This window comes from Camelus bactrianus, chromosome 1 (assembly GCF_048773025.1).
Source record: "Camelus bactrianus isolate YW-2024 breed Bactrian camel chromosome 1, ASM4877302v1, whole genome shotgun sequence".
Taxonomy (NCBI): domain Eukaryota; kingdom Metazoa; phylum Chordata; class Mammalia; order Artiodactyla; family Camelidae; genus Camelus; species Camelus bactrianus.
In genome coordinates this window covers 120496420-120517100 of record NC_133539.1, presented here as the reverse complement: position 1 = coordinate 120517100, position 20681 = coordinate 120496420, and the positions used below count along the sequence as shown (strand labels likewise).

Genomic DNA, 20681 nt, shown 5'->3' with positions numbered 1-20681 from the left:
GTACTGCATTAATAGCAATAATAAATGAGTAAACCAGATTACCAAGCGATGTCCTTCATCCTGTGTTTATTTCCCTAATTAAAAAATAAAAAAATCAGTGCAGACAGCGTTAGGTGGAGCTCCTCGGAGGGTCTGTACGCCACGCCTTTGCACTCAATGTTGGGGGGGGGGGCTCCGTAAGGCGCATGCGCTCTTCTTCCCCGGCAGCGCCAGTCACGGGTCTCCACCGGCACTGCCACTCTCGCGCAGACAGAGGAGGCGTGATACCGCTGTCGCCCGTCCAATACCGGGCACCGTGGCGGTCACGGGCAGGCCGAGCCAGGAGCCCCGCCCGCGCGGTCCCGCGGGCCAGGGTGCGCCTGCGCGGGACAGCCGATGGGCGGGGCGGCCCGCGGGATGTGAGTCCGTCTGCTCAGAGGTCCGGGCCGCGATCCTCCCTCCGCTGCCAGAAGTGGGCGCCACCGGAACCGCGCGCAGCCGGAAGTGGTCGCCGCCGTTTTTCTCAGAGTCTCCCAGGCCTCGCTTGGCCCCGTCCCCGGGCGCGCGGCGGTGTGTCCCGGTGTCGGGCCACCATGGACGCGACGGCGCTGGAGCGGGACGCCGTGCAGTTCGCGCGGCTGGCGGTGCAGCGCGACCACGAGGGCCGCTACCCCGAGGCCGTATTTTATTACAAGGTGGGTCGGGGCCACGGCTCCGTCAGGGGGCGGGGTCCGGGTCCCGGGGCCGAGGCTTTGCAGTCGGTCTGGTCTTCCTGCTGCCCTTTCGGGGTGGCGACCGGGGCTGCGGAGGTCAGGCCCGCCCCCGAGTCCCGCCCGGGGCCTGCGGCCGTGGGAAGGTGGGCTTGCGGCGGCGGAGCGACCCCTCCTGTGGTGGGCAGCGCTAAGCCGCCCCTCACGGCGGCAGTCAGAGCTGGCGGTCCTTACCGTCCCTGGGCTCTGATTGCTGGCCCCTGGGGCTTGGTCTCCGGTAGACACCCAGACAGTGCACGCAGTGCGTGTTCATTGCGGAAGACAAAAGTAAATTAAAAGAGACGAAAACATCACGTATCCCAGCATTGGATGCATATCTTTGTGAATGTTTTTCTACTCACGTATGTGTCCACACCTTTTTTAAAAAACAAACTTAGACCATAGTGTTGATGCTTGTTTTAACCTCTTCATTTAAACTTTTGAAAAATCATTAAACTTACACCTATGATATAATCTTGTTAATAGTAGATGCATAGTATTTTCATCCTGTGGACGTACCAGAATTTCTTTGTAACCATTTCTGGCCGTTTTATGGCCATTCTGGTTTTTCATCATAATGTCCTTAGAGCTAAAGCTTTTCACATTACTCTGATACTTTGGATAAATTACCGGGGCCAGAATTATTTAATCAAAGAGTATGAGCTTCACAGACCACCCTCTGCTCCCAGGATTTGCAGACACACCTTCAGCTCTAGACAAGCCCTCCGCCTCCCTGTGGAGGTAGGTAGCTGTATCCTCAGGGTATTGTCACATTTGCTTTTAGAAAGAACGTCAGACTTTGATAATACAGTAGTAGTCGTTTTTTCCCCATGAACATAGTGCTATCAGTACCGTGTGATTTACTGTCTCAGGTTAATGTTTGATTGCGTTCATTTTATAATCTCTGTTTAGAAACTTTGGGTGTGTTTCAGAATCATTTCCTTTGGACCTATTCTTGGTGACAATTTCATGACAGTGGTATTTCCTTAAAAGTAAGACTTAGGTTTGTGAAATAGGTAACAAATATTCGTAGGTTAAAATCGTGCCATATGAAATAGCTTTTTTCTAAAGCAAAAGAAAATACTGTTCAGTGCCTCTTGTTTTGCTGTAGGATTACATGCATGTTACGAAGAATGTCTTACTCGAGAGAGTCAGAAAAGTCTGTTTATAGGAACTATTTATGTAAAGTGTATTAGATATTTAGTGTTTTCTGTCATCTCACTGTTCTATCTGGGATTCCTTAATTGTTAGTCATTTTCAAATACAAGTGAAATAAGGAAAATAAAGTAGATACCAGCAACTTTTTTTAAAAACTGAAGTTTACTTGATTTACAGTGTTATTAGCTTCAGGTATACAGCAAAGTGATTCAGTTATATATACATGTATATTCTTTTTCAGATTATTTTCCCATTATATATTATTACAGGAAATTGAATATAAGACCTTGTTGATTATCTATTTTATGTATAGCAGTGTGTATCTGCTAATCCCAGACTCCTAATTTATCCCTCTCCCAGCCCTTTTCCCCTTTGGTAACCGTAGTTTGTTTTCCATGTCTGTGAGTCTATTTCTGGTTTGTAAGTAAGTTTGTTTGTGTCCTTTTTTTTAGATTCCACATATATGCGATATCATATGATATTTGTCTTTCTCTGTCTGACTTACTTCACTTAGTATGATGATCTCCAGGTCCATCTATGTTGCTACAAATGGCATTATTTTATTCCTTTTTATGGCTGAGTAATATTCCATTGTGTATAAATATACAAGTTCTTTATCCAGTCATCTGTTGATGGACACTTAGGTTCCTTCCATGTCTTGGCTATTGTAAACAGTACTGCTTTGAACATTGGGGTGCATCTATCTTTTTTATTTAAGAGTTTTCTCAGGATAATATGCCCAGGAGTGGGATTGCTAGATCATATGGTAACTTTATTTTCAGTTTTTTAAGGAAACTCCATACTATTCTTCATAATGGCTGCACGAGTTTACATTCCCACCCCCAGTGTAGGAGGGTTCCTCTTTCTCCACACCCTCTCCAGCAGTTATTGTTTGTAGACTTTTTAACGATGGCTATTCTCACTGATGTGATACCTCATTGTAATTTTGATTTGCGTTTCTCAGGTAGATAGTGCTGTTGAGCATCTTTTCATTTGCCTGGTGGCCCTCTGTCTTCTTTGGAAAAATGTCTATTTAGGTCTTCTGCCCATTTTTTGATTGCGCTGTTTGTTTTTTGGTATTAAGCTGTATGAGCTGTTTATATATTTTGGAAATGAATCACTTGTCAGTCTCATTTGCAAATATTTTCTCCCATTCTATAGACCAACAGCTTTTAAAATTCACTTTAGTGTTTACTTGTAAAGTTATATTTTCCTCCCCTAAAATATCTGAATTACAAAATCTGAGGAAATTGTATCTTTTCCACCCCCCAGTTACCACTTGGCTCAAAAATGTTCTCTTCTTACTGATTTTGTAGGTTCAGTGAAGCAACTCCTCTAATAACTGGATTCAAAAAGTGATGCTCAGTAGATGGCTTCTGTGGATTCAGATAATTAAGCGTGAGGTTCCATGAATCTAAGCACACACTTAGATGGCTGCAGAGAAGGTGGTGGCACTTGGGAAAGCCTCTGGCAGTTCTTCCCTCTGGCTGCTCTCCTAGAATGATGACAGAGAGAGTGCAGGCTCCTTCCTCACAGCCTAACTGGCTGAGGAGGTTACAGAGTAACCGGAAGACGAATCCAGGTTTCCTTAATTAAAATCCATTTATTTCCTACAATTGAAGTCTGCCTTAAAATGTGTCCCCCTTTGACAGTATTTTCAGTGGAGAAAAAGATTTTCTTTCCACTGTGAGATACGTAACCTTTATAATTCATTGTATTGACATTAATTTAATCTTAATTGGTTATAACTTGTAATGCTTTCAAGGCTCAGTTCACCTTTTCAAGGTATATAATTTCAAGTCTGACCTATGACCTAAAGAAAAAGGAACACAGAAAACAAACCCTAGCTCCTCTAAGAAGATGTTTGCAATCAGTCCCTCCTATTTGACTTTGTAAATTTTCAACAGTATGAGAAAATCAGGAGCATTGAGAATGGAGAAGATATGAAAGGATTATACAACTCATTTAGTTTATGAAAAAATTACTAGCATCTTAAGGACATTCTTGTTTCGTCCTGCAGAGAAACTGACAGTGAGTTAGAAAGTGGTAAAGAAAATCAAAATTGTAACTCATCTGTTGGATTCCTTTGAATTCTTTTCTTATTTTTAGGAAGCTGCACAAGCTTTGATCTATGCTGAGATGGCAGGCTCGGGCCTGGAACACATCCAAGAAAAAATAAACGAGTATCTGGAGAGAGTGCAGGCTTTACACTCAGCAGGTTGGTAAAGGGCCGTGCACCGTGTCACTGTGCTCCCCTCCTTTCTTGTCACATCTCACACTTCCCCGGTGGGTCTCATCTTTTTTGTTTGTTTGTTTTGGGGGGAGGAGATTAGGTTTTTATTTGTTTTTAGTGGAAGTACTAGGGATTGAACCCAGGATCTCGTGCATGCTAGGCACACACTGCCGCTAAGCTAAACCTTCCCCCTGCTTTTCATCTTTGATTCTTCATCCTCACTCCTGCTGTTCATTCCCCTTTTGGTAATCATGTCTTTAAAAATGGTGACTTGGAGGTAAGTGATAGATGTTCGAACAGGAACCATAGAGGTAATAAGGCCCAATTTTCTAGTCTCCCAGAGGGTGGAGATGAGTTCTCTATGTTCAAATCAGCACATCGTTGGCGAGTCAGGTTTAGGACCCTGTTAAAGTCTGCTTTTCAGCGTCTGTCACATGCCCTGTCCTGCTATTAACGTGGGATGAGTCCTCCTCTTCAGTGCTGGAAGACTTGGCAGTGGGTTCACAGTCTTCACTGCATCAGTGTCCTCAGCCTCAAGGCCTGGGCTCATCTCTTCCTTTTAGCCACATCTTGGAAAAGTGACATGTAAGCAGAGTCCTGGAACAACCTGGGTTTATTTTTGTAAGCAGCGTGGCGGTTGTACCCAGGCTTAGTGATGGCAGTTGTGTACGAGGTCAGTGGTTCCTGTCAGGGTCTGCTGTTCACACAGGGAGAAAAGAAAATGATCTCCTGTTGACGTTTTGTTGTAGAAATGCATTCACAGCACTGGGGACTCTCTTATCCCCTTTTCTCCTGTGGCTGTGTAATAAAGCCTCTGGCTTAACGGAGTCTTTACTTATTCAGCATTCCCTTGTAGACTTCCCACCACTCGTTCCAAATAGACTTGAGCATTTATAAGCTCATAGTTGTGATACAGTAAATTTGATCATTGGGTTTCTTGTTATGACAGTCCCCTTAAAGACACTGTAGTTTCAATTAAGACAGTGCCCAGAAATTGCATGCATTGAAAAGGGCCTCATTTGGTGCAAAGTTGTACTGATTTCATGTATTCAGAACACCATGAAATTCAGAGGAACTTCATTTTCCTAGGTAAGTAAATGATGTTCTTAAACTTAGTTGCCCAATAATCAGAAACCTTGTTTCAGAAACAGTGTTTTCAAATAAAGTTATCTTCATAGTACGGGAAGTATTGCATGTGTAGAATATCTTGAAAAGTGGACTGCCCCTGTATGGGGGCCTCATTTAATAAAAGTTGTAGTGATGCGTGCACTCACGGTACTGTGAAATTCAGAGGAACTCCATTTTTGCAGTCAAGTAAAGGAAGCTCTTAAATTCGTAAATATGGTGTTTGTGTGGTACTCAGGCACAGAATGAGACAGCCCTAATCTCTTGAGGAATAAAAACTGCCCAGTGAAACAAAGGTAAAGTTCAAAAAGGATCTCTGAAGCATAATATATCTTAATTGTTTGCCAGCTCTTTGACCCATTTTGTTCAACAAGTGGAATGCCATCTATAGAGAATTAAATGGTTTACTTAATTATTATTTCAAGCAGAAGAGTCCCTTATCAAATAAAAATCTTGTTCAGAACCCCAATTTAAAACAGATAAAGTCTGCTGACAGTCAAGAAGCTTTTGAGAGATGGGTTGACTTTTGGGTTGGGGAAAGGTAACGTGGTTTGAAATTCACCAGTGTAGTGTGAAGAACTCAAGACTTGGAATTTAGAGATCTGAGCTGAGTCCTTACCCTTCCACTTGGCAGCTGCGAAACCTTAGGCTCGGTACTCATTCTCAGCTAGAATCGACTTTTTCTCCCTCAGTAGATATTTGGCAGTGTCTGGAGAGATCCCTGGTTTTTATGTGCAGGGTAGGGGTGCAGTATGCTACTAGCATCTTGCTGGGGAGGGGCAGGGATATTGCTGAAAATCCCCCAACGCTTAGGGATCGTCCACAGCAAAGAATTGTCCAGCCGAAAATGTCGGTATTGCCAAGGCTGAGAACCCTTGAGCTCGATATTTTAACATTCATTTTGTAAGTGGGATCAGTACCTACTTTAGAGAGGTGTTCCTGAGGGTTACAGTTTTTAATAGATCAAACCCAGTTTTGAGACACACAAAACTTAAAACTTTTTTTTAAAATAACAGTTTTATTGAGATATAATTCACATACCATCAAATTCACCTTTTTATAGTGTAAATTCAGTGGTTTTTATTGTATTCCCAGAGTTGTGCAACCATCTCCACTATCTAATTTTAGAACACCATGAAAGAAACTTCGCAGTTAGCAGTCACTCCCCATTCCTCCCACCTCCAGGCCCTAGCGACCACTAATCTATTTTCTGTCTCCATGGATTTGCCCGTTCTGGACATTATGTATAGAGAGAATCATCCAGTACATGGCCTTCTGCATCTAGCCTCTTTCATTTAGCGTAATGTTTCCAGGTTTTATCCATGTAGCAGGTACTGGTGGTTCGTTTCTTTTTAAGGCTGGATAGTATGCCGTGGTGTTAATACACCACGTTGTATCTGTCCACCCATCAGCTGGGACATGGGCTCGTCCCCACCTTTTGGCTGTTACAAGTAAGGCTGTGATGAACACTTGTGTGTGCGTTTTTGTGTAGCCGTATGTTTTTGGTTCTCTTGGACAGATACCCAGAAGTAGAATTGCTAGGTCAAATGGTAGCTTTACGTCTGACTTTTTGAGAAACTTTGGCTAAACTGTTTTCCAGAGTGGCTGGACCGTTTTTCAGTTCCACAAGCCACGTGAGAGTTCCATTTCCTTCACATACTTCTTACCAACACTTGTTACTTTCTGTTCTTACTTTTAGCCATCCTAGTGGGTGTGAAAGGTGTCTCCTGGAGGTGGTGATTCGCATCTCCCTGATGCTGTGACATTGAGCATCTTTCCATGTGCCTGTCAGCCACTTGAGTATCTGCTGTGGAGAAATGGCTCTACGGATGCTTAGCCCTCAGGATAAGTCAGGGTTTCCTGAGAAACAGAGCCAGTGGGATGTGTATAAAGAGATGTGTTGTGAGGATCTGGCTTGTGCAATGACAGAGGCTCAGAGGTCCCACTGTCTGCCCTCTGCAAGCTGGAGACCCAGCAGAGCCATTGGTGTGGTGCAGTCTCAGCTCACAGGCCTGAGACCCAGGGGGCTGATGGTGTGAATTCTGGTGAGGACCAGTGTGTCAGCTCAGCAGACAGGTCACATTCTCCCCCCGTTTTGTTCTGTCAGGCCCGAAAGGACTAGATGGTGCCCACCCACATGGGGAGGGCCCTCTGCATTTACTACCAGTCCAAATGCTGATTTCATGCAGAAATGTCCTCCCAAACTACCCCAAACATGTCTGGCCAAATAGCTGGGTCACCTGGGATCCGGTCAGGTCAACACAAGTTGTTCACAGAATCAATCATCACACTCATTTTGTTGATTGGGGTTATCTTTTTATTGTTGAATTATCAGAGATCTTTATATATTCTAGATACAAGTTCCTTACGGATACATGTCTTCACTTTAGAAACAAACACTTTCAAAGAGCAGTAAAAATATAGCTTATTCTGGACTCAGGTGAGTAGGAAGCAGTATGAATTTTATCATCAGGGCCTAGTGTGTTATATAATTATTGTCTGTACTGAGAAAAATTTTTTAATTCTTATTTTTTATTGAAGTGTAGTCAGTTTGCAATGTTAGTTTCAGGTGTACAGCAAAGTGATTCAGTTATACATGTACATACATTTTTTTTAAGATTCTTTTCCATTACAGCTTATTATAAAAGTTGAATATAGCTCCCTGTGCTATAAGATAAATAACCAGTTTATACTGTATAGCATAGGGAACTATATTCAGTATTTTGTAGTAACCTATAATGAAAAAGAATATGAAAAGGAATATCTGTATGTACATGTATGACCAAAACATTATGTTGTACACCAAAAAGTGACACAACATTGTATACTGACTATACTTCAATTTAAAAAAATTGAAAGAAATGTTTAATTTCTTTAAAACATAATTGAGTTTCTTTAGTATTTTCCAAGTTTTTGTTTTGTTTTTTTGTGGGGAGGGTATGTGAGGAGGACGTCTGTGTTTTATTTTTTAAATGAAGAAAGTGCTGGTCAGGACAGAGAAATTCAGGGAAAATTTTTATAAGGTTTTTCTTGACCTTGCTGAGCTTCTTCGATGAAGGACTATAGAGTTTTGGTGAAGAATGTATTAAAATGGTTTGCTGTTCCCTGGACGTGTGTGTGGGTAACCGTTCCTTCGCCATGGCTCTTCTCCCTGTCCTAGTTCAGTCAAAGAGTGCGGACCCTTTGAAGTCAAAGCATCAATTGGACTTGGAGCGTGCCCATTTCCTTGTTACACAAGCTTTTGACGAAGACGAGAAAGGCAACGTTGAAGATGCTATAGAGCTGTATACGGAGGCCGTGGATCTCTGTCTGAAAACTGTATGTATGACAGCTGTGAGCTGAATTCGGTGGAATTGTGCTAACAGATTTCTCCCCTTACTAGTGAGTTTTACCTAACAGTTCCTTAAAAAAATTATTGAATTATTATAAATGTAACTAAGTTACTCCTCTTTAAAAGATAAGAAAGAGTAGAAAGTTAATAATGAATTTTACTCTTATTAAAAAATTGACAGTATTGAGGTTGAGTCATTAGGCAATTGTTTTTTAAATTACGGGTACCATTTTTTACCTTTTAATACCCATGTAACTAAAATTATTACAGGAAGAATTTGCCGTCACAAAGCTATGAATTTAAACTAAACTTCCCTGTCTATTTTCAATCTTAAGCACTTAATAAATAAGTGCATTTGGGAGAGCCTTATCGATGTGCAGTGTAAGGTCTCTGGGCTGCGTGGTCTTTACCGCTTCGCGAGGAGCCCTGGCAGGTCTGTTAGCTTCGAGGGGCATCTCGTGGTGAGAGCGGCGCGCTTGCCAGGAGGGCATGGGGAAGTGGGTAGGGTGGTTTTCCCGGAGTGCTGGCTCCCTGTCCAGGGCCTGTTGTCCAGAGGAGACACCTAGCCTCATTCCCATAGGTACCTGAGACCGAAGGCCTTTTTTTTTAATTATGTAAGTTTTGGTGTACAGCATTCTAGCTTGACATCTGTGTGCACCACCAAGTGATCTCCTCCACGGGCCTAGTCACCTTCCACCACCGTTCAGCTGACCCCTTCCCCTCTGGTAACCACTCATCTGTTCTCTGTATCTGTGACTTTGTCTTCTTTTGTTTGTTTATTTTGTGTTTTAATCCACATACGAGTGAAGTCACATGGCATTTGTCCTTGTCCTCCTCACTTACTTCGCTTCTGAGGTTCCACCGCCCAGCAGTGGTTCCAGGTACAACCTGTCCACATTAAGGGGTCTTAAAGTTTACCTCAGTGACAGGTTTTCAGCACAATTTTAAATGAGACCTTCAAGGATGAAAATGAAATGCCTTGGCTTATCCTCTCAGAAGTGTAAGAAATGTAATGTGCGCTGTAAATGTTTTTTTCTCGGAAATATCATGGATCAAGCAAATTAATAATTACGTTGTGGGATGTCTGTCTCTCTTTCTCTTAAGTCTTATGAAACTGCTGATAAAACTCTGCAAAATAAACTGAAACAGTTGGCCCGACAGGCACTAGATAGGTGAGTTTTGGTCCCTCTGGTCCTTACCTGTGGATGACAGTGTCCTGTGTTACTGAATGTGACAGATTGATCTGAATGTGTGGTGTATACCTTGTCGTAACAAACCTCCATTTTCATGTTAACTTGAGACCCAAACCAGGTCTGCCTTCTTCGAGAGAGTTTGCCCCTCTCTTTTTTCCTGCCTCTTTTCACACGTCATGTTGGCTCCTTAGATGGTAAACTCTGTAAGGGAACAGAGAGCATCTTGTTTATCTCCACGTCCTCGTTCCTGCTTTAAACTCCGAAAACAACAAATCAGTCAAGAGATGTTTTGTTTAGTTTTTGCTACGTGTAAAACAAAAATGACTGTGGTATTTGAGATGGAAGACTTCTCTTGGGTCACATCAGACTTCCAGAGAGGGAACTTCCTGAGAGCCTTCCAGAGCCACTGCTGGAAGTGGAGGAATGGAGACTGGCCAGCCACAGACATCCCCAGACTGCGTGCGTGTGGCTCCCTCAGCCCTTTGCTCAAGGGTACCCTTTCAGGAGAGCCTGCCCGCACCATTCTGTTTAAAATGGAGTTTCGTCCAGTGCTTCCATCCTGCTCCCTCTGTTCTAATATTCTTTCCCATATCTCTTCCTAAGTGTATGAAATTTAGGAGTCGGTCATACCTGTCTTTAACGTCTCTGTCCCTTCCAACCCCCCACCCCCCAGATACAAGCGCTGTGAGGGCAGAGAAATTTGTCCTTGTTTAGCCCAAGCACCTAGCCGAGGGCCAGACGTAGAGCTTGTGTCCACGAGGCATTTGTTGGAGGAATGAACGGCCTTGCACAAGAGAAGTATAACCTCTCGTGTTGACAGAGCGTTACAGACAGCAGACAAGGGTGGGGACGGCACAGCTGAATAAAGTGTCCTGTTCTGACGCTAGACTAGGTGGCTGTACCTCCCCAGCCCTGCTTTTTTTATTGAGGTATAATGATCACCCCTCCTTTTCACTCATCACCATAGTCTAATGTCTAGTTTGTTTCTCCAAATTTGGGAAGATTTGGGCACTTGACACACAGTTAGCTTCTCCGTTTTGACTTCTCTCACCAGTCAGACCGTAGATGGCTGTCATTACCTGTGTGGGTAACCCTCCTGCGCTCTCTGCATCCTGAGCACAGGTCTGTGGTCAATCACCAGCTCCTCTGAGGATCTGTTCAAAAGAATGGATGTGCTCTCCAGGAAAAATGGACATAACTTTTTTTTTGCATATAATTTCAGTGGTCACCAGACTCCTAAATCTCATACATGGACCTCAGGTTAAGAACGTCTGTGTTTTAGCCTGATAGTTCTTTGACAGAACAAAGTCAGATTTCCCCAAGTATCCGGAGTGGCCTTCCGTGCTCCAGTCCTGCCACTGGCCCCATCGCCCGCTGCCTCTCATTTGCACGCTTCACAGGGGCTCCACCCATTCTTTTGACATTACCTGAACTCACTCTGCCATGTCACACTTGCATACTTGTACATGCTGTTCCCTCTGCTCAAAACCCTTCCTCACTCTCCGGGGGAACATCTCCACAGTTCAAACGTCTGTTCAGAAAAGTGTTCCCTACCTCCCCCTCTCTTCCTACCATTAAGTTACTGTCATCTGCGTTGCCTTCTCTCGCTGTGGTGCTTCCAGCCTAGCTTCTGTGACTTCTGACGCACTCCCTTCCTCTCCCCACGACACTGGAGCACCTTGAGAGTGGGGTTGTGTTTTGTGCGTTCCTGTAGCCCCCTTACCCTACATAGGAACTGACATGCCCTGAGTGCTTAGTTAACATTGTCAGTAGAATATTGTTTGCGAAAATACTCATCTTACCTTTGGGAGTAGCTTAAGTCGTGGACTGTCGACTAGTATGTAAGAATTTTATGTACTAATTCTACATTAGGGATGTTTGACTGGTTCTTGAAGTAAATTCTGTTTTCTGGAAAATGTGAGAAGAAAAACTGAAACAGTTTCCTTTACCTCTCTCTGTTCCAGAGCAGAAGCGCTGAGTGAGCCTTTAACAAAGCCTTTATGCAAAGTCAAGTCAACGAATAATAAACCAAAGCCGCCTCCAACGAGAGCACATTTCCCTCTAGGAACTAACCCCTTCCTTGACCGACCTCAGCCGTTTATCAGCCCACAGTCCTGTGACGCCCAGGGACAGAGGTATACGGCAGAAGAAATTGAAGTTCTCAGGTAACTCAGTTTATGATTCATTGTCGTCAACAATTTCGGGAACATAATCAGTGCAGGTGATGTGAGTCTCATTAGGTGTGCCGAGTCGGAGTCACATCTTTGTTATGGTGTGTCTTGCTGTCGTTATGTGATTATAAATTATATTGTCACATAGCCACAGCTTGAAATAGTTCAAATTTGTCCTAACATATATTCACATGTATTCACATTTCCACTAGAGGTATGTTTTTCTGAACATCCTAGTGTTCTCCAGGACTGAACAATGCAGGTTGCGGGGCAGAGCAGGGCAGCAGCGGCAGACCGCTCAGCGTCCCCGCCACACGGTGACCGGAGCCCTGGTGGGGAAACTGTCACCTTGAAGTGGCCATCCGGGCCGGAGTCAGCAAAGGGAAGCCGCAGGGGCTGAGTGGTTTTTCACACTGCTTTGAAGGGTTATAAAAAAGAAGACCGAAAACCTCAGAACATGTGACACAGATCTCATTACAAAGCAGAAATTAACTAATATCCGGCCCTTTCAATGAAATGATTCTGTGTGACGCTGTCATGGTGGCTGCGTGTCATTACACATTCGTCAAAGCCCACAGAATGCACAACGTCAGGAGTGAGCCCTCATGTGAACTGTGGGCTTTGGTTGGTAATGATGTGCCCGTGTTGGCTCATCAGTTGTACCAAATATGCCACACTGGTGAGGGATGTTGAGGGTAGGGGAGTATATACGTGTGGGTGGGGAGGGCTGTGTGCAAACTCTCTGTAGTTTCTGCTCAATTCTGCTGTGAACCTGAAACTGCTCTAAAAAATAAAGTCTATTAATTAAAAAAAAATTAATAATAATAATATCTGGCCCTTTACGGAAAAAGTTTGTCAACCCCTGCTCTGGGAAGCCAGTTCAGTGTCTGGAAGCAGCCCCAGGGGATAATTCAAAATGCAGAGCAAGGATGTGGAAATTCTTGCTCGTCCGGCCGGCATGGCTGCTGTGGGTGGGATGGGTCTCTGAGCCAGCGCGGCCGCTTCTCACCCCGGCTCCAAGGGAGAGCCCACCTGCTCAGAGCTGCGCGGGTCACAGAGTTGCTTGTTCAGGCTCCGAAAATTGCACTGAAAGGGCTCCTTCCTCCTAAGCAGCCACCTGCAGGCAGTTTTCTCTCCTTCCCTGCTGAAGATTTTAATTTTCCTCCTACCAATCTGGCCCTCTTGGCCCAGGAGAAATACGCACGAACCAACACAGCACAAAGCAGGACAGAAACGGTGGTTTTGGACCTGAGAGGCAAGTGCGTCCCAGGCCAGCACTTTGGCTACTCAGTGTCCATTTGCTCCCTTCTGCACACGTTTGAAGTTTCTCAGTGCATGCGGCAGGGCAGCTCTGTGTCCCTGCTGACAACACAGTTGTCCTGCATGCGGGGAAAGGCCTCATCATCACAGGATGAAGGTTCACACCGATCCTGCGTCCCTCGTCAGCTGTCCTTGAATTCTGTCACAGCCCCACTGGACAGTGTTCCCTAGAGGCCAAATGGTGAAGTAACCCTACAGCTACTTCTAAATAAAAAGAGGGAAGGACGCAGAGAGGGAGAGAGCCTTCTAACATATGCAGACAAACGTCCACAAAACGAGGAGCGTGCAGAGCAGCTGCAGACCACGCTTTCTCTGTCAGGAGGCCGTAACCGTGACCTTCCTTTGTGCCCTACCTGTTCCTTGTTCTCATGGCCAGAAAATGTAAAGAACACATTTCCCAGAATTATAAACCTCATGTTTTTTTAAACCCCCAGCTAACTAAGCAATTGCTGTCTCTCTTCGGGCTTAGGATACAGTTCGCCTTGTGTCCTGGTGACACTTCCAGTACCTCGAGTGTCGCCTGTCTTGAGACTGTTCTCCTGTGAAGGATGTTAGTCCTAAAAGAGTAACTCTTATTGAATTGAATTGAATCAGTTATTTTCTGGTATTCAACTATTTTGTGAAAATTTTGTTCAGTTATTAACGAGATTGTCATTTTAATTTTATTACAGTATCATATCTTGTCATTTAAATTAGGAGTTTCAATAAGATTGGTAATCACAGTAGACCTGAACATTTGCTTGAGGTTTTTCCCTTGTGTTTTATAGGACAACATCAAAAATAAATGGTATAGAATATGTTCCTTTCATGAGTATTGATCTGAGGGAACGTTTTGCGTATCCAATGCCTTTCTGGTAAGTAAGCAATATTCCAATTTTTACTTTCAAGACTGTTCTAAGTTGGCAACATTTTTTCCATAGTCTGAGTTCAGTTAAATTCATAGCCTTGAAATTAAAATTTGCTGTGAAAAATTTGATTGGTAGAGGGGTGTGGCTGTGGGCAGGAGGCGGGGAGACGTGGCGAGCGTGCCTGTGGACCGTTCCCTAGTGGTGGGACACGTGGTCTCCCTTGACCTAACATTGTGCGCATGGCGTCCAGCACAGCGGCTGGCGCAGAGTAAGTGGTCAGTGAACGTTTGTTAGATTGGCTTTTGATCACAGCAGAAATTCACATCAGTAGAGGAGAGGAATTCCTGGGAAGGTGGAGTGGAATAACAGTATCGTTGTTTACCGAGAAGATTCAATTCAAGAAACAGTTAACTGTGAAGGTGTTAGCACAGCCTTCTGGGACAGTGCAGCTGTGTCAGAAACCTTAAAAATACCATTTGGTTCAGGACTCCTGGCTTCTAGTCATCTTAAGGAAATTAAAATTCGATCAAAGATGAATGTAATAAGAGCATTTATCAAAATGTCCATTACAGCAAACAGTTATTTAAACAGACTTGGTGTCTAACAACAGAGGAGTGATTAAATAATATCATGTTCATATTATTATTTAAATATCATGCTACCCATAAAAAAATAAGTCTTTGATGGGGCGGGTATAGCTCAAGTGGTAGAGTGTGTGCTTAGCATGTGCGAGGTCCTGGGTTCAATCCCCAGTACCTCCTCCAAATAGAAATAAATAAATAAACCTAATTTCCTCCCCCTCATAAAACAAACAAATAAAAAAATTCTTTGAAAAATATAGGGGAAACGCTTACAGTGTAGTACATTTAAAAAGATAAAAACTTTTTTCATGTATTTATAGATACATATGAAAAACTGATGTAAAGTTAGACATCAGAATGTTTCAAGTGGTTATGTCTGAGTAGCGAAATTGGGTGATTTACTTTTTAAAGCATTTTCAGTTTTCAGAATTTCTGCAATGGTCTTGTTATATTTATCAGAAAGCAGGGAGTCGAATGCTTATTATATACAGAATATATTAAGGCTCTACTAAGAGCAAAGAGCTGCTTTTTCATTTGTAGCGTTTGCTGTTGTGGGTGGGCAGAAGTTAGACAGAAGTTGTCAGCGTAAGTTTTCCCCTCAGACAACCATGTGATGCTATTTCTGTGGGGGTGGGGGAGGGGAGGAGGATCTAGGCATGTTTACGTGGGAGAAGTTACAGCACTAACGTTGGGGGCCCAGAGTCGCGAGCCAAGCTGTCCGGTGCCACATCCTCTGTGACGCTGTGCACGTTTTTTAATCTGTCCCAGATTTTAAAATACAAATAGAACCCACCTCATAGTGTTACTGTGATGATTAAATGAGTTGATAAAACAAAGCACTTGTTCATGGTGCTTGTTACATTGCAAGTGCCATGTAATAAGGGTCAACTGTTTACAAAGTAATTATTTTGTTGAATAATAAATTATATTACGTAATTTGGCTGCATGTTTCAAATTAAAAATGTTTATACTCCTTCGACTATTACTTTTCACTTCAGGAAACCAGTTCTAAAAATATTTGCAGATGTAGTCAGAGGTTTGTATAAAAGATACTCATCAGTATTGTTATAATTATGAATGTGTGGAACCAGTTATTCCAGGATGTGCTTACTGGTTAAATCTAAGCAGAGATGGGGGAAGGGCCTAGCTCAAGTGGTAGAGAAAAAGTAACAGTAAGCACCCAGGAGGTCCCAGGTTCAATCCCCGGTACCTCCTCCAAGCGGAAATCAATGAAGAAACCTAATTACCTCCCCCTCACAAATCTAAGCAGAGAGATAAACCTGTAGTTCCAATCTTTGTGTAACAGAGTAAGAGAAATCATATTTGTAGTGCTCATATAACAGAATGTCCACAGAAGAATTTTGTACAGCCATGAACAATCAAGTTTTCACAAAATGAAGTAAATGGGGAGATGCTTACAGCATATTGATTGAGACAGAAAAATGAAGTACTGTACCAGCTCCCTTAATTCAGGCAGAGCACTTGTCACAGCTGGGATTCTACACGTGTGTGATCCTTGCTCTGCGCGGGTCCTCCACCCTGGACCGTGAGCTGCCCTGAGGCAGGACACACGTTACGTTGCCCCCAGGGCCGAGCACGCTGTCTGCAGGTGGTGGGTGCTTGGTGGATGCTTTCTGAACTGAAGAAAAATCTAGAATAAATAGAAAATTAACTACTCTGATTGCCAAGATTTTTGTTTTCTTTTGTGGATTATTTTACAGTAAGAATAATCAGAAGAAAAAGTAACAGTAAGCATTTTTTAATTCAAAGGCAACAGACTGGTGGCAAAAGGCTCACAGTTTATGGTGAGAAAGATGGAGTGATTAAATTCTTTTCTTTTCTGGTCGTGTATAATAATAAACATATCTGTGAAATATTTTAAATATTTTTAAAGTTCTAAGAAAAAAGATTGAGTTTGGTGATTTAATGATGACTTTTGAGAGAACAGATATTAAGGAGTCTTGGATTTACTCAATTATGGTTCACATGGCAGGTTCATAATACTAAATAATTTGATTGTAGATTTGAATCAGCCTTATTTTTTCTCCTCAAAATATTGTGATGGCTGTCCTTGTAAATTCACCAGCTCACTGTCTGCAGTCAGCACCTGATACTACACAGGTACCAAAATGTGGCCCAGAACACTGGTGGTTCTGTGAGACCTGTGAGGTGGTCATCAGAAGAGTCTGAGAAGTGTCACCCACTGTGTGCTGCCATCCCTGAGACACTGACAGTAAATTCTGTCTTTTCACGGTTTAGAGATGTCATCCAATGAAAAACAGTGGTGCTCTAGCCAGGAACTTTCAGGTCACACCGGACCTCAAAACCCTCTTTCTTCTAGTATCTATCAACGTTCCTTTAGAAAAATGTTATATTTGTTTCAGTTTGCGTATCATATGCCCTACATTATCCTAGAAATCTTTTGAAACCCCCAAATTTTTTGCCCTTGCTTTAGAAGAGTTTTGAGAAAAGGCCGATTTAAAAAAAAAAAAAAAAAACAAAAACTTGTGCTGGACATCAACTTTAGAGAAATATTACACAGTATATTCCCTGCACACTGTGAGTAGAGGATGATGGATAAGAATCGTGGATATGGCCCCAGAGACCAGATTCAAATATGCTGTCTGCTGCTGCTTATCTTATCTTGTTTTGAAGATGAAATGAATAATATCAATGAGATACTTTTGCGGGAAGCCAGGCACGCGGTCCTCATTCAGCAGTTAGGTGCTCTGTCCTTAGCCTTGCAGGGGAGTTGGCGCAGAGCCCGCGCGAAGGCCTGTGGCTTCCTTGGTCCTTTGGGATGAGCCACACTGAGTTGTCTTTAAGGGCTCCATCTCACTGAAACTGAATTTCGTGAATATGACCTTTCTAAATCAAACTTTTGAAGTATGTTCTTTGGGGATGGGGGGTAATTAGGTTTTTTAATTTATTATTTATTATTTTTATTTATTTATTTTAGCAGAGGTACTGGGGACTGAACCCAAGACCTCATGCATGCTAAGCACACACTCTACCCCTGAGCTATACCCTCCCCCTTTTGAGGTATATTCTTAAAATAGATACAGGTGAGTTTAGGTTGCTCTGCTGTTTTCAGTTATCTGTACATTTTTTTCTGATTGAGAAGGACGATCGGATTGACTGGATTTAGGACTAAGGGTAAAGACCCAGATTTGGCCAGAGAGTTCTTAGGGTTACATAGTGTAGCTGTGATCACTTTCCCAAAAAAAGAAAAAACTCTCTAGGAAATTTAATTTTGCTTTTGAATCATTTTTTGAGATTAATTTTATCATCATTATTATTATTTAATTAATTATCACCTCAGTGATAGATGGGGCAAGCTACCGTTATCACCCAAACAAAAAGCTACATTTTCTAAGTGGGTGCGACCAGAAGACCTCACCAATAATCCTACCATGATTTACACTGTGTCCAGTTTCAGCATAAAGCAGGTAAACATTCCTTTCGTGTAATTTTATATGAAAAGCCAACATTTTAAAGTAATTTGAATATAGATGACTTTTTTCTTAGGTTTTTTAGTATGTATTCAGATGCATTAGTATAATTGGAAAAATTATTCGTTCAGCACACTTTGACTTAGACATACTGAGATGATACAAGTATGAATAACTCTTGAGCAGTTACATGTTTTTATATACACCCTCTTTGTTGGTACGTCCTTGCAGATGAGACAGTTGGGAATATGAATTTCACCTCGGATAAGAGAATAGATGTAAAAGATGGATATTGGGCTTATTTAAAACACTGCAGTGGTGGGACAACTATATGGCTTTATCACAGCTTTAGTTACATTTCAGCATTGAAGTCACAGATGTTTTCCACGTTAGTATAAAAATAATGGTCCTTTATGGTTACTAGAGGTTAAAGAGGGTGGGAAGGGATAAATTGGGAAATTGAAAATTGCACCTCTTGGGGAGTGATGGAAATGTTAGCTGTCTTGATTGTGGTGGTGCTGGTGGTTGCATGGGTGTCTGCATCTATCAAAATTCATCAAAGTGTACGTCTGAAATACGTGTGGTTTACTGTACAGGAACCACACCACAGTAGAGGGGTTAGAAAAAGTAATGGTCTTGGAATAATATGATTTAAGAATCTTTTGATGTGTGTATTCATTTTAATTGGTCATATTATAATAAACCAACTTTAAAAAAATGCCTCTAAAAGCATTTTTTGTCATTAAAAGTAGTATAGATCAGTATACTTTTATCCATGTAGGAATGCACCATCCATATTTAATTATTCTAAATTAACTTCATTGGAATACTTTGTCTTTTCTAGAATTTGGTAGAACAAAATATGTGTTAGTTGGCAGTATGGCATTTCTATTTATCATTTTCCTATTCAAGCAGTAGTCAGGATATTTTGTATAAAAAGTCAGACTCTAGGTGCAGTGCTTAAACATTGTAATAATGTTGAAATTGCATGAATAAATGAAAATATTAATAAATTCTTGTTAACAGACAATAGTATCAGATTGTTCCTTTGTGGCATCACTGGCTATCAGTGCAGCGTATGAAAGACGATTTAACAAGAAGTTGATTACCAGGTAAAATTTTGTATTTGTCCCTTTAGCCCTTTTCATGTGATTTTCTCTTAACTAGAGATTAAAAACTTAGGCTTTATCTGCGCAGAAGGTGAAGAGGGCATATCACTTAGGAGAATATGGCCCTTGCATGTTAAGATGATTTGTGAACACGGGAAGATTTGCTAAGGTAGTCTAAGAACATAAGCGTGTGTAGTTAAGAGAATATATATGAAATAAATTATGTTTTGAGATAAATGAAATTGGCCAAATTAAAATCCTGTGATATTTGTAATTGCACTGTCCCGTGTGGTAGCCACTAGCCACATGTGGATATTGAACACGTGAAGTGGGCTAGTCTGAGTTCAGATAGGCTGTAGGTATAAAACACATCAGATTTTGAAAACTTAGCACAAATGAACTATTAGAAAATATCTCACGTTTTTGTATTTATTACATGTTGAAATTTAATATTTTGGATATATTGGGTTAAATAAAAAATTTAATGTAAAACATTACATACGTGATATAAAGTAACATTTCTTTTGGCTAGAACTCATTTAGAATATACTGAAGTGTTACTGAAATACTTTCTCTTTCAATTTTATAAGTTTTATTAGCTTAAAATTGTTCATTGTAAAATGAAGCTGCATAATCTTTTTGTACAGCTTTTCTTGAGTGGTTTTGTGTGTTAAGTCCTGAAAGTACAGAGGTGAGTTAGATACAGACCTTAGTTTCAAGCTCTTTGCCATCTTGGATAAACAGACCATGTAAGTAAATAATATGCAGTTTGGAAAGAAAATTGATACTGACCGTTTCTACAAGTCTCTTACTGGATAATTTTGTGCTTTGTCAAGAGTTAGTCACCTTAGTTGTGGTTAATTGAAACGGTCTTCTCTTTAGAGAAGAAATTGGTCTTGGGGCAAATAGTAGAGTATTTTAAGTGGCTTAAAATACATCCACTTAATAGAAGGTTTATCAGAGTATATAATGGAAAACTGAGCACTTTTCAGAATACTGTGAAATTTATGCCCTGCTGGATGATCTCATAAGATACTCTTCATTTATTTATGTTGAAAAAGCACTTCAAGTAGGATGAAATTCTTTTTCTTTTACAGGCCTATTGTAGAAAATATTCTTATGTTTATTTTTATAAAATTGACAATAGCATATGTCTAAATAAAATACAGTATTCTGCATGGTAGCTTATATCGAATACTAATGTTGGTATTTCAATATTTCTTTTCCTTACAAAAGCATAATTTACCCTCAGAATAAGGACGGGGAGCCAGAGTACAACCCATGTGGAAAGTATATGGTGAAACTGCACCTCAATGGGGTCCCTAGAAAGGTGAGTCATGTATCCCCACTCCAACCCTCCTCCCACCTTCGAATCCTGAGTGGAATCAGTAAGAAAAATGTTATTTGTGTAAACATTTAAAAAGTCAGGTTA

The 20681-nt window shown here is 41.7% G+C and overlaps 1 protein-coding gene across 3 annotated transcripts in view; it reads left to right on the top strand.

The window, feature by feature from the left end:
* The first annotated feature begins 375 nt into the window (after positions 1-375).
* The window catches only part of CAPN7 (calpain 7), a 45487-nt gene continuing 25181 nt past the window's right edge, over positions 376-20681 (top strand). For 2 of the 3 annotated variants that reach the window (XR_012509597.1, XM_074372068.1), the window contains exons 1-9: positions 376-674; positions 3996-4104; positions 8405-8562; positions 9680-9747; positions 11733-11933; positions 14027-14113; positions 18011-18137; positions 19167-19252; positions 20486-20579. Coding sequence is in view for 2 of the 3 variants with exons in the window: in XM_074372068.1 (XP_074228169.1) it covers positions 573-674; positions 3996-4104; positions 8405-8562; positions 9680-9747; positions 11733-11933; positions 14027-14113; positions 18011-18137; positions 19167-19252; positions 20486-20579 (1032 nt within the window). In the remaining variant the exon portion in view is untranslated. The remainder of the gene's footprint in view (positions 675-3995; positions 4105-8404; positions 8563-9679; positions 9748-11732; positions 11934-14026; positions 14114-18010; positions 18138-19166; positions 19253-20485; positions 20580-20681) is intronic. The other variant, XM_074372052.1, reaches the window with a different exon arrangement.